Source organism: Hakea prostrata, chromosome 8 (assembly GCF_041222555.1).
Source record: "Hakea prostrata isolate BN-2017 chromosome 8, UWA_Hpros_2, whole genome shotgun sequence".
Classification (NCBI taxonomy): Eukaryota; Viridiplantae; Streptophyta; class Magnoliopsida; order Proteales; family Proteaceae; genus Hakea; species Hakea prostrata.
The window spans coordinates 4,697,505-4,709,913 of NC_142607.1; the positions used below are offsets into that span (position 1 = coordinate 4,697,505).

A 12,409-nucleotide genomic window follows, 5' to 3' on the forward strand; every position below is an offset into this window, starting at 1 on the left:
TCATGGTATAGACCTAAACCCAAGTCTAGTTCTTGAAAAATCAACAAAAGGGGTTGTGCTTTGAAAATAAAAGAACTCATTGTCAAAGGAGTATTCCTCTGTCAAGAGTTAGGTAGTAGTTGAATTATTAATAGGTAGGTGGTGTTAGCTAGTGGTTGGATGTTACCATTAATGTTTATGTTTCTTTAGAATGCTATATAAAAAGACTTATGTAAGAGATGAAGACACAACTCATCAATTGAAATCAAATTGCTTTGTTAGCATTCTTTCTCCATGGAGACTCCTTGTGTTTGATCAAGGTAGGTTGGTGTTCGCTCCAACTGCACCTTGTGGTGTGAAGCCCAAGTGTTACATTATTATTCTCAATTCCCTCATATTGTCCCTTCAATTTCTTCATCATAGTTCTGCCCCTGTTTTGAAGATCTATTCAGCCCGTATTGTTATGCTATTATTCTTATAGTATCACTCTAGTTTCAACCCTCTTTCACATCTAAATTTTGTTTCATCTTAAGTCTATCAAATCTGAACTTGATTCCCTGTGAAAGGTCCTATTTGGCTACTGTTTTGATCAATCAAATACAGTACTACATTACTCTCACTTGCTGAATGATTGGTTATGGGTTTAAGTCCTGGAAACAGCCTCCCCGGAAACATGGGTAAGGCTGTATAGATGTAATCCTCTCCAAACACTGCTAAATGTTGGAACCCTGTGCATTGGGTACAACACTTCTTTTGCGGTGATTTGTTGCCAATTGAAAATGTTAAATGGAGTAGGGCTATTGGAGAGTGAAAGTTGCCCGCGCAGAAGTATTATGGAAGGGCATCAGTTATTATTGGCGGCCTCTATGGCTTTAAAATAGTGTGGAATGGAGAAACACAGATGGTGTGGCTAACCTGTTTTAGATCTGCCAAAGCTTAGTTGGTTCTGGTTGATACCAATATCTCTTCTAATCCGCATGAATTATGGATTGATGACAGCATCCAGAATTCTTATTTTTGTGATTTTGTATCCTCATTGTGGCTTTGTATTTTATTTGTGCAGGTGATGTGATGATGAGCTTATTCTTGAATGAGCTGTATGGCTTCCAGTTGGATACCCGTCGATGGTGTGTTTATGTGTTTGGTTTCTTTCTTTCCTTGATTTTTTTCCTCTCTTTTTTGTGTTTTTTTCCTTCCAAATGGCAAAAGCTTGTGCTTTGGAAGTGTTCTTTAATGTTAGAAACAACTCATCTTTGAACAAACAACCACCCACCTGCCTCCCAAAAAAAGGGAGAGAAAGAAACAAAGAAGGAAAGGACTACATTCGTGTCTACTTATTTCACTTTTATGGAAGAACCGGGTGCCAAACGCTTCTGCACAAGCAGAAGAGTCCCCACTTTTTTTTTTTTGGGGGGGGGGGGGGCAGTTTTCCTACTCAGTCTTATTCATCTTAGGCATGCATAATCATTGTCATCACGTGAAACATGAAATGAAGTTAAATGTCAGCATCAAGAAATGCTTGAGTACTATATTTCTTGTTTGCGATTAGTAAAATACATCTTGTGACTTTTTTGGACTATTCAAACAGTTCTTAGCCACGGATGAAAGTGAGTCATCAAGTCTCCTGTTCTAAATGAAAATGTTGCCCACAATAGTATTTGTTATTGTAAGTTGTTTGCTCTTTATTTGTATATTTATTTATATTTTTTTTGTGTCTGCTGTTTGGCAACTGTTTTTGCAAAAGAAAAAGAGAGCCACTGCTTATGACAGATGAACAGTCTTACACTTACTTCTATTCCCTCCAAAACCAATCTCATTTTTGCTTCTGGCATAGGTACCCTCTGGAGTTAAGAAAGGAGAAGTCAACTAAAGATAAGGTACTTGGTGATATAAATTTGAGTGTCATTGTTCTCTGTTGCTTACTTGTATCAAATTTAATTGATGTTATCTGTTGATGATACATGATGCTAAAATCTTTTCACCAATGACTTTTGGTCAATTTTTTTTTTTGGTGAATAAATAAATATTATAAGCACACTCTGAAGGGGGAGAACCCTTTTTTTTTTTGGGGGGGGGGAATAGACAGGCCTAGGCATGTACACAAGATAAGGATCTAAATCCTAGGTAACAACAGTATGTCTGTTCCTTGGGGTATCTACAAGTCTTATGCCGCAAGAGGGAGAGTTTGGGGGAGACATCCTTATATATGGCCTTCCAAATCTGATCGAGAGATCTGGATTCTGGGGACCATCTGCAGTTATTGCACTTCAACCAAATATGAGTAATGCAAGCTCTGAGCATGAGCTTTCGGTGGTGTTCGCTATGTCGATCCCCTGAAGGTGGAGGCTAACCAACTGAACTCAACATCAAAAGGTTGGCATCATGGAATTGTAGGCGTGTAGTCATATGGGTTTGGAAAAGGGGCAAGCAAAGAGCAGATGAGGGATGGTTTCAAGGGAAGGGCAGAAAGTGCAAGAGGGGTTAGCTTGGATGTTATGGGTGAGGATCAAGGCTTGAGTGGGGAGGCAGTGGGAAAAAGTTCTCCAAACCGTGAAGGCCTGTCGAGGGATGTGGCCACTGAACCATATAAGCTTAGCCGAGGTAATTTTTTTTTTTGGGGGTAGGGGGGAGGGAAACAGCTGAGATTCTAGGCTAAGGCAGTGGGGAAGGAAAAGGTATCAAGTGCAATCCAGAGGAGAAGGCCCCTCAGGGGAGAAGGAGAGGGGAGATGTGGAAGTGCTAGATAGAGGCAAGTTCGGGAGTAAAGGGGGAGGGAGGGGCCTAGGAATGAAAATTGATGAAGTGGGGGAGAGGGCATTGCTTAGGGATATTAAAGGACTAGACTGCTCTGGCACCAACAACATGGATGAGGGTGCTGAGGGTCCAACCAGAAAGAAATGGCTGCACCATCCCCAGTCTTCAAGGCCATGGCGGAGAGAGCTAAAGGGCGGAGTTCTAGCAATTTTTCCATGTTTTAGATTTGGAGATATTTTTTCCTTTTTTTTTTCTTTTCTTCCGGTGGTGGTGGTGGGGGGGATGGGATGGATAATGAGAGGGAAGGGTGAAGCAGGACTCTATTCCTGGTATTTGCTACAGCAAGCCCAAAGCTTTGCCTGGTTGGCATCTCCAATCTTCCCCTACTTGGGGAGGAGTTGTTCTTTCTAGGCTCTTTCTCAGTGAATGTGAATACTACTACTTGTGCTTTTTCATTCAAGAGTTAGCTGAGTCCAATATGTTTGGTGAGCAATTCAAGATATGTTTGTATTCCCTCAGATTGTAGGCCTAACATATACTGGTCATTGTTGAACAATAGAGAGAATTTTGGTGAATTTTTGCATAGTTGTCACTTGTCACAGATCAAACTAAAACATTTTTTAATCATCTCATTTTCAATTTTTTGGTTTGTTTATACCAATTCAAACACAATAGGCCCATAAGGAATCGAAGTCAAGAACTTGACTGGACTGGATTGCTTTCCTTGTCTAAAACCCAGAAGCGGGCAATCATTTACTAATTCTAATTGTATTGTTTCATGGCATGTTGAATTGGCTTTTACAGACAAAAAAGAAGAAAGAACACGACTCTGATGGTTGTAGTGTTGACAATAAGAGTAATCTGGCTGATCTAGAAGATCAAAGAGCAAACGAAAGGCGTGAAGAGTTGGATAATTATAAAGAAGCACTCAATGCAGAAAGTGGCAATGATGAAATAACTCACGATATGAAGAGGAATCTTACTATTTATGATGAGGCGCCTCGGGAAAATATTGTTAGTTCCGATCAGCAGACATGCACTGCGTCTGAAGAGGTTTGTTTTATTGAAATTTAAATTGATTTGATGTTTTACATTTTTCTCTCTTTAATGATTGCTTGGCAATTCCATTGCAACCTTTAGGTGGTGAAGCCTTGTGGACGTATCAATTCTTGCATGGCTGTCGGAAAAGATACATTATACATTTATGGGGGTATGATGGAAATCAGAGATCAAGAAATTTCACTTGATGATTTGTACGCTCTTAATCTCAGCAAACTTGATGAGTGGAAGTGCATCATACCGGTTCGTTACGTTTCACTTGCTTTTGTGCTTAAGATTGAGATGGGCATAAAAAGAGGCATGTTCGCAAAATGGCTGTGTTTCCAACCACTTTGTGGAAATTTATACTGGAACCCTCTACCCATATTCATGAATACCTTTTAAAGTAATTATAGCTTGTTGCCTTATAGAACATAAATGTGCTCTCTAAACGCTTCCTTTTCCCTTACATTGTATGGTAGGAAAGCAACCGATGAATTCTGGTAGCATCCCCATTTCTAAATATTTGGTTATCAATGGCAATGGCATCTTATCTGAAGCTCCAAATTGACACTTTATCCTAGGATTTTCCGTTGTTCCCCTTGTGGAAAATGAACATTTGCATATTTTAGCTTTTATTCCTCAATTGTAAGGTTAGTGTAATAGTATGTCTTGTTTCCGTTAAATGGATTTTTACCTGTTATTACATGCATAGATTGAGAACTCGCCGACATCTTGTGAGATATTTCACCTTTTGGAAAGGTGAGACGAGATATTGTGCAAAACAAAGTACTACATGAACTTGATCAGAAAGTTAAAACCGAGATCTTGGTTGTTGGTTCAACCAGGTTTTGAACCAAACCACAGCTTAACAGGGACTCCATCTTGATCAGGTCGAGATATCTTGACTCAATCTCATTCGGTTTCTGCACATTTTGCATGGCTTTCTTCTGGAAGCCTCGTTCTTCAGCTTTCTTTGGATAGACCTCTTATACATTTCTTCAAGATTTTGAACTACTTTCTTGTATTTTTAAGTTTGAACATTTTTATTGTTAGTCACAAGCTTGTTTGAACATGAATTTATGAGTTGATTGCTTGAAATGAGTATGTTATGTATACTCGGGCATTTTAGCCTTACTTCATGGTAGCAGTTTACAACTTGTGGTCTGAGTGGAACTCCAATTTACTCCCCCCCCCCCCAAAAAAAAAAAAAGAAAAAAGAAGAAGAAAACTCTGAGGGCACCACTGTGTCCAAAGGCCTAAAATTGATAGACACCAAATTCCAATCCCAGCAGCTGTAATGTAACTCTCAAGATGGACATTTGAGTTGAAAAGAAAAATTGCAATAACTAACTGCGATCTCGACCCAGTTAACTTGGTCAGCTTGAGAGGATTAACCGATATAATTGATGTTAGAAAACAAGCTTTAAACAATCAAAATAGCAGTTGAACTTGAATAGAGAAAAGAGAGAAGAGAAGAAGAAGAAGAGAAGAGAGATGAAGAACCAGTAGAAAAGACCTGTGATTCTTAGCTCAAGAGTCTAGAATCACAGAGCACTTTTATTTATAGCTTCTAATGAATCTAATACAACTTGAGAGACAAATAATTGTCCTCTAGAAGAAGGAAGCAAAATATTACAGCTTTAGTAACTTCCTAACTCCTAAAATAGAAAGTTCTGAAAATAGAAACTACCACCAAAATAGAAACTATGCTTTCTAAAAAACTCCCAAAACTTATGTAGCAAGATTCCCACATTAGAAATAGAAAATATAATCAAAACAACAAGCAAATACGTGTTCACGTGAACAGATAAAACACTGTTCACGTGAACAAGAAAACTCTAAATTTATGTATACTTCAACACTCCCCTCAAGCTGGAGCATACAAATCTCCCATGCCCACTTTGTGTATAGACTCGAAACTTGGTCCGAGCAGAGCTTTGGTGAACAAATCAGCTAGTTGATCGGTAGAGCTCACAAAAGGAGTTGCTATAAGCTTCTTCTTCACTGCATCACGCACAAAGTGACAATCTACCTCTATATGCTTCGTTCTCTCATGGAACATTGAATTACTAGCAATGTAAGTGGCTGCCTGATTATCACAAAACATTTTCATAGGGGTAGAAGCCGAAATCCTATTTCCTCTAACAATGAACGAAGCCACATCAATTCAGCATGGTGTGGGCCATAGCCCTATACTCACTTTCAGCACTAGATCGAGCAATGGTGGACTGTTTCTTACTCTTCCAAGTCACAAGATTTCCACCAAGAAAAGTACAATAACCTGTGGTTGACCGGCGATCAATGACGGATCCAGCCCAATCTGCATCATAAAAGGCAACCAAGTCCATACTCCGATTTGGTCGATAGATGAGCCTTTTCCGCGCACTCTTGAGGTACCGAGCACTCTCATCGCTGCATCCCAATGAGCCTTCCTAGGAGACTGCATAAACCGACTCAACACACCAACGGAATACGAAATATCGGACGAGTAACATAAGATAAATAAGTTTCCCAATAAGACTCCCGTAACGATGGACATCATCTAACAAGTCACCATCATCACGTCCTAACTTCACCGAGGATCCATGGGAATGTCGCTAGGTTTAGAAGCAAGCATGCCGGTCTCGGTCAAAAGATCTAACACATACTTTCTTTGTGACAAACTTACTCCTTTTTTGCGGATCACTTCAATCCCCAAGAAATATTGTAGATCACCTAAATCTTTGGTTTGGAAAGATTTTTGTTAGTGTGCCTTAACCGTATGGATTGCATCAACATCATTGCCCAAAGGACAATATCATCAACATAAACTGCCATAATGACAACATAATCACCCCGCCGTCTAACAAACATAGAGTGACCGAATAACACCGTACAAAACCAAAGACTCCCGCCTTGCTAAATTTCTCAAACCAAGCCCGTGGAGACTGCTTGAGTCCATAATCGCTTTATGAAGCCCGCAAACACGACAGTGTCCTCCCCCGAGCAACATACCCCGTAGGTTGCTCCATGTAAACTTCTTCATGAAGATCACCATATAAGAATGCATTTTTTATGTCAAGATGAAAAAGAGTCCAATCATAATTCATAGCAAAGATATCAAGACACGGACAAAATTAAGTCTTGCCACAGAGAAAAAGTCTCAAAATAATCTACACCATATGTTTGTGTATAGCCCTTAGCCACCAAGCGGGCCTTAAGCCTTTCAACCGTACCATCGAATGGTATTTAATTGTATACACCCACCGACACGGACCACATCTTTCCCGGGGTAAGTTGACTAAAGACCATGTATGACGAGAATGTAAAGCATCCATTTCCACATCCATGCGGCTTTCCGCCGAATTTTAAGAGCTTCGGTATGATGGGTTGGAATATGAACGGACATAGACAAAGCAGGCAACGAAAGCTAGGAGGGAGATGAGAGGTAGAACAAAATTGGAAATAGGATAAACAATGTTAGAGTGTAAAGTGCAAGTCGAGTACCTTTCCTTAAAGCAATTGGTAAGTCATCCAGGCGGTATCTCCACTAGAATCCCCGGTGGAGAGGAGGAAGAAGGAACATCCTAGGCCCTCCTCCACTAGAGAGCCCTATTTTTGAGAACTCTCTATCCACATATGTTCCCACTTATGTCTTCCGATAACATGTGGGACATTGCTTGAGGACTAGGGGATAGAGGTATCATCCAAACATTTTCACAGCCGATTACTTGATAATAGGGTGTCTTCATCACATCCCACTTGTAATTGTTTCAAGAACCGATCATACAACAAAACCTTTTTGTGCGTGGTACCCAGAAATACACTTAATCGGAGTTTATCCGGATGTGGTATGTGAACAAAACACACACAACCAAAATTTTGGGTGACTACGTTCTCTATTGGGAAAAACAATTAAAAGAGATTTTTCATAAAGCAAAGCATATGCATCTTAATTAAATGACCACATCAATTGCATCACACCGAACTCTTTGAACATTCATCCAATTAAAATACCTCAACCTCCGAGGTGACATTTTTCGTTCCCACTCCATTTGTTGGGGAGTGAATGAACAACTGGTTTGATGAATCATTCCAAGAGAATCACACAAGTTAGATATATCATGTTGCACATTTTCTAAAGCATTATCGACTGAAAAATTTTAATAGAAGAGAAATTGAGTCCATTTCTGATAAAACTTGTAATGTAGTTAAGAACTCGTCCGATCCTTTAAAAGATACAACCATGTAGATGGGAGAAATCGTCCACAAAAGTAACAAAATATCAAAACCATGCCTATTACTAATTCTACAAGGCCCCAAATATCGGAATGAACAGAGAAATAGGACTCACTACGAGAGATGCGTGGGGATAGGTGCACGATGATGCTTCCCTAACTCACACGCTTCACAATTTAATCTAGACACCATTTAAAAGAAGGAAATAAAATTTTTAATCTAGTTAAAGACGTGGCCTAAACGACGTGCCACTGAGAGCATCTACACAATCATCGAAAGAGCCCAATAGGGGTGCATAGTCCAGATAGTGAGTCCGTTCCTTTTACACCCTCCACCAATCGTCTTCCTCGTGTGAAGGTCCCGGAAAACACAATAAGTGGGAGTAAAAGTCACGAGGCGCTTTAGTGCTTTAGTTAATTGACTACGATAATGTTAAAAGGAAAGTTAGCAACATGAGTACGGATGATAAAGTAAGAGAGGTGTAGGAGAAACACTTCCGAGACTAGAATAGGTGTGGAAGTCCCATTAGCTATGACAACAGAATTTTTAGTGGTGATTTAGAAAAAGAGCTAAAACCCGATGACTTACCAGCATATGAAGAGGCCCCAATCGTGATCCGGGGTGGGTAGAGTGGAGTGCTATGTTATCCTGAAAGTGTGCCGGTACTTGTGGATGTGAAGCCCGGCTCAATATTTTGCAATCCGAGGTTTGCTTACATCATCTCTTAAAGTCTTAGACAAGTCCCCCGTAGAAGATCCGACCACCGTCGTTGTTTGCTACGATCCACCACCATCGAACGCATGTTCAGGTGCTTGGCCCACTCGTTTTCTATGTTTGGCCCAACAAGCTTCCACTAGTGCCCCGTTTTACCGCAATGAGTACAAAGCGAGTGTCTTATCACTTGAACACCACGACCTCCAAGACCTACTAACTCCCCTTGACCACCCACGCCCCTTCCATAAGAGGTGTGAGGCTGATTTTCTCCTTTAGAACTTTTTTGGAGAACTCCCTTCGGCGCAATCGTTGAAGTCTGATATGCTTCCTAAGTTGACATGCTCACCATCGAAGATGTCCTTGACGTTTCAGTTCTTCATCCGCAGAAACTTCACATTCTTCCGTTCCTAGCTTCTCTATATCTGTGAGAGGTTGACATTCAACTCCTCCATCTGCCTTTAAAGGAGGTGTAATAATCCTCAGAGACTTGTCCTTGCATTAATAGTTTTTCATAAATACTAAAAATCCAGTCATATTTTTAGCTTGAATAAGTCTCTTGCAAATCATCCCATATTCCCTTTGCCTTTTGAACATAACATTCCGCATATCAGTTCCATACTATTCCACATCCAAATTTTGATGTTGCATCATCTTGGATCCAACTAAAATAAGATTTGTCTCTCCGAGGTTCATCCTCATGAACTTAAGCTTACCTTTTGCAAGTATATACCCCGACCGCTTGGACCACAACAGTAATTAGAACTACCTCGGCTGTGTGTAATCAACATTTACATGATCTCCTGAGATCCTTTTGATTCGCCGCTTATGTGAGTCACGTGTGTGAAGACATTAAACCGAGGTAGATATCCTCAATCGTTTTCCAAACTTTAGTGAGAACACAAAAATTCTGCAACCTTAGGACGATAGGAGAAAGAGGTAACAAAGGTATTCAGTTCACGTGTAGAGTGGTATAGGAGAAGATCAATTCACATGAATATCTCTCTCCATAATATCCATTGGTGGCGCCACCGGAACGAAAAAGATTTCAGGATATTAGCACACTATTTGATTAAAAGCTTGTGCCTGTTAGAAAACAAGCTTTAAACAATCAAAATAGCTTGAACTGAATAGAGAAAAGAGAGAAGAAGAAGAAGAGAGAGAGTGAAGAACCAGAGAAAAAGCCTGATTCTTAGCTCAAGAGTCTAGAATCCGACACTTTTATTTATAGCTTCTAATGAATCTAATACAACTGAGAGACAATAATTGTCCTCTAGAAGAAGGAAACAAAATATTACACTTTAGTAACTTCCTAACTCCTAAAATAGAAAGTTCTGAAAATAGAAACTACCACCAAAATAGAAACTATGCTTTCTAAAAAACTCCCAAAATTTATGTGGCAAGATTCCCACATTAGAAATAGAAAATATAATCAAAACAACAGCAAAATACTGTTCACGTGAACAGTAACGTGAACAGTAAAACTCCAAATTTATGTATACTTCAACAATTGATTTTTTTCCATATTCTATTGACATTTTGCAATCGTGATATTGTTGGGTGCAACATGGTAACTTAACTGGTAAGGTTAGATGGGACTTTGAAGTTGTATGTAATGGGAATCCTGACTTGTCTTTTGTTTGTAAAACACCAGGCTTCTGAATCTGAATGGGTAGAAGCTTCAGAGGATGAAGATGAGGATGAGGATGAGGATGATTCAGAAGTTGAACAAAGCAATACTGAAAGTGACAACGATGAGACAGATGATGACGATGACAACAATGTAGAGGTACCTCCCTAATTTTCAAATAATAGATAGGTTTTTGTTTGTTACCTTATAAGTAATTGATTTCCTATTTATTTCTTGGAAACAAGTTCAAGAAGGCCTCCTTTGTTATTTTCTTCATTTCTAATGGACTTGAAACATGAAAGGTGCTGTATTTAAAGATGTGACATACCAGTTGCTTATATTGTGGATCGTTCTCTGATTGGTTGCATCTTTTATCAAACTATCAATGTGACACTCTGATTTTCCTTGTGGAAACGGACATTTTTGTATGAATAATGATCCTGGAATGTTGGACTCAGAAATTGTGTGATATGAAATTTAAACCCACCTCTGTATGTTCCACTGACCATTTATGCTTGAGATGGATTAGAAATACTTGCAAGAAATAGCACTCCATGTATGTACTCAAAAGTTTAACGAGTCGCTAGTTTTCAGCCTATTGTGGGCATATATTGAGAAAAGAAAAGTACTTTATGTGCCAATTCTTAGATACTAGGGCTGCAACAGGGCTGGGCTTTTCCGATCCCAATTCTAGCCCTACATGTTTTTGGCTAAAGCCCATTCCCACTCTGACCCTAATTCAAGCCTAGAATTTTTGTCTTTGGCCCTAAGCCATAAGGCCAAGTCAAGCCCATTCCCACCCTAATTGGCCCTACAGGGGCCCTGACTCTAATGTTTAAGAAACAAAATGAGGAATTTGCCATCTTTTGGAATTGAACCCAAGACCTCTTGGATGAAGAATAATGTTTTTACCAACTAACCAACCTTACATTTATGTTATAATTACATTTCAGTAAAACTTAATCAAACTAAACTAACATATGGTTGATCATTTTTGTAACTCAAGCCAACCCTTCGAGTAAAAAAATCAGGCTTATGTTGGACTAGGCTCAAGTCGGGTTTGGGCTCTATGTCTATAGGGTTTTATTGACATCCCTACTATTTGTAATCAAATTTGAATCATATAATAATTGATATGCATAATCTAACTTCTTGTTGAATTTAAACCATCTAATATATAAATATATTGGTCTATTATAAATGTATTATATAAAAAGTGACTAACAGATACAATGTGATGTTAATTTTTAGAGTTTTACACTTTCCATTATAATTTTAATTCTAAAATATGCCTAATCAATATATTAGACATTGAAAAAACAAATCTTAAATTTCTACCCAAATTTTTTTTAAAGGAGTGCAAAAGGGAGTCTTCTATATATATCTATATATATATATATATATATATATATATATGTATGATACATATAAATTATTAGTGGCTTTTGGAGATTTGTCTTTTAATATCGTTGTCACCATAAAACAAATCAAAATATCAATCGCACCCCTAGTAGTCTCTACTAATAAGTCTAATATAATACATTTTAAAAGACAAAACCCATCTAATGACGTAAACTATCTATTATACCTTGTAATTATAACCCAATTGTTTTTACCTAGAAGAAAGTAGAAATATAAATAACATCTAACTTAAAACATTTTTTTTTGTCAAACATCTACCTTAGAACATAGGTTAGTATAATATTATTATTTCAAATCGATTTTTTCGAATAATACCAATAATTTTGGCCAATTCCGTATTGAAAAATAAGATTTTTATTAAAAAGAACTACAAATTACATTTACCAATAATTTATTTGTGAATTTCTTTGCAAGTTGTCATGTTCATTTGATTGATTCATTAATAAAAAAGATATACAAAGATATTAGATACTTCACATTAGTGAAGGCTGAGGGCGTTATCTTTAATCAACAATTAATATTATTAAAAATATTTTTTTAATATATTATGTTGTATAAATAAAATTAATCTATAGATCACATCATTCAAATTTCTCTTAAGAACCTTCTATTTTAAAATTTTACTTAGATGTTTCAAATTTAAATTGTTTACTA

At 38.1% G+C, this 12,409-nt stretch overlaps 1 protein-coding gene across 1 annotated transcript in view; it reads left to right on the forward strand.

Annotated features, from left to right (window-relative positions):
* The window catches only part of LOC149006426 (Galactose oxidase/kelch repeat superfamily protein), a 44,636-nt gene that overhangs the window by 25,305 nt on the left and 6,922 nt on the right, over positions 1-12,409 (forward strand). The window contains exons 12-16 of the mRNA XM_089164513.1: positions 1,043-1,106; positions 1,814-1,856; positions 3,538-3,786; positions 3,874-4,035; positions 10,358-10,492. Of these exons, the coding sequence (XP_089020639.1) occupies positions 1,043-1,106; positions 1,814-1,856; positions 3,538-3,786; positions 3,874-4,035; positions 10,358-10,492 (653 nt within the window). The remainder of the gene's footprint in view (positions 1-1,042; positions 1,107-1,813; positions 1,857-3,537; positions 3,787-3,873; positions 4,036-10,357; positions 10,493-12,409) is intronic.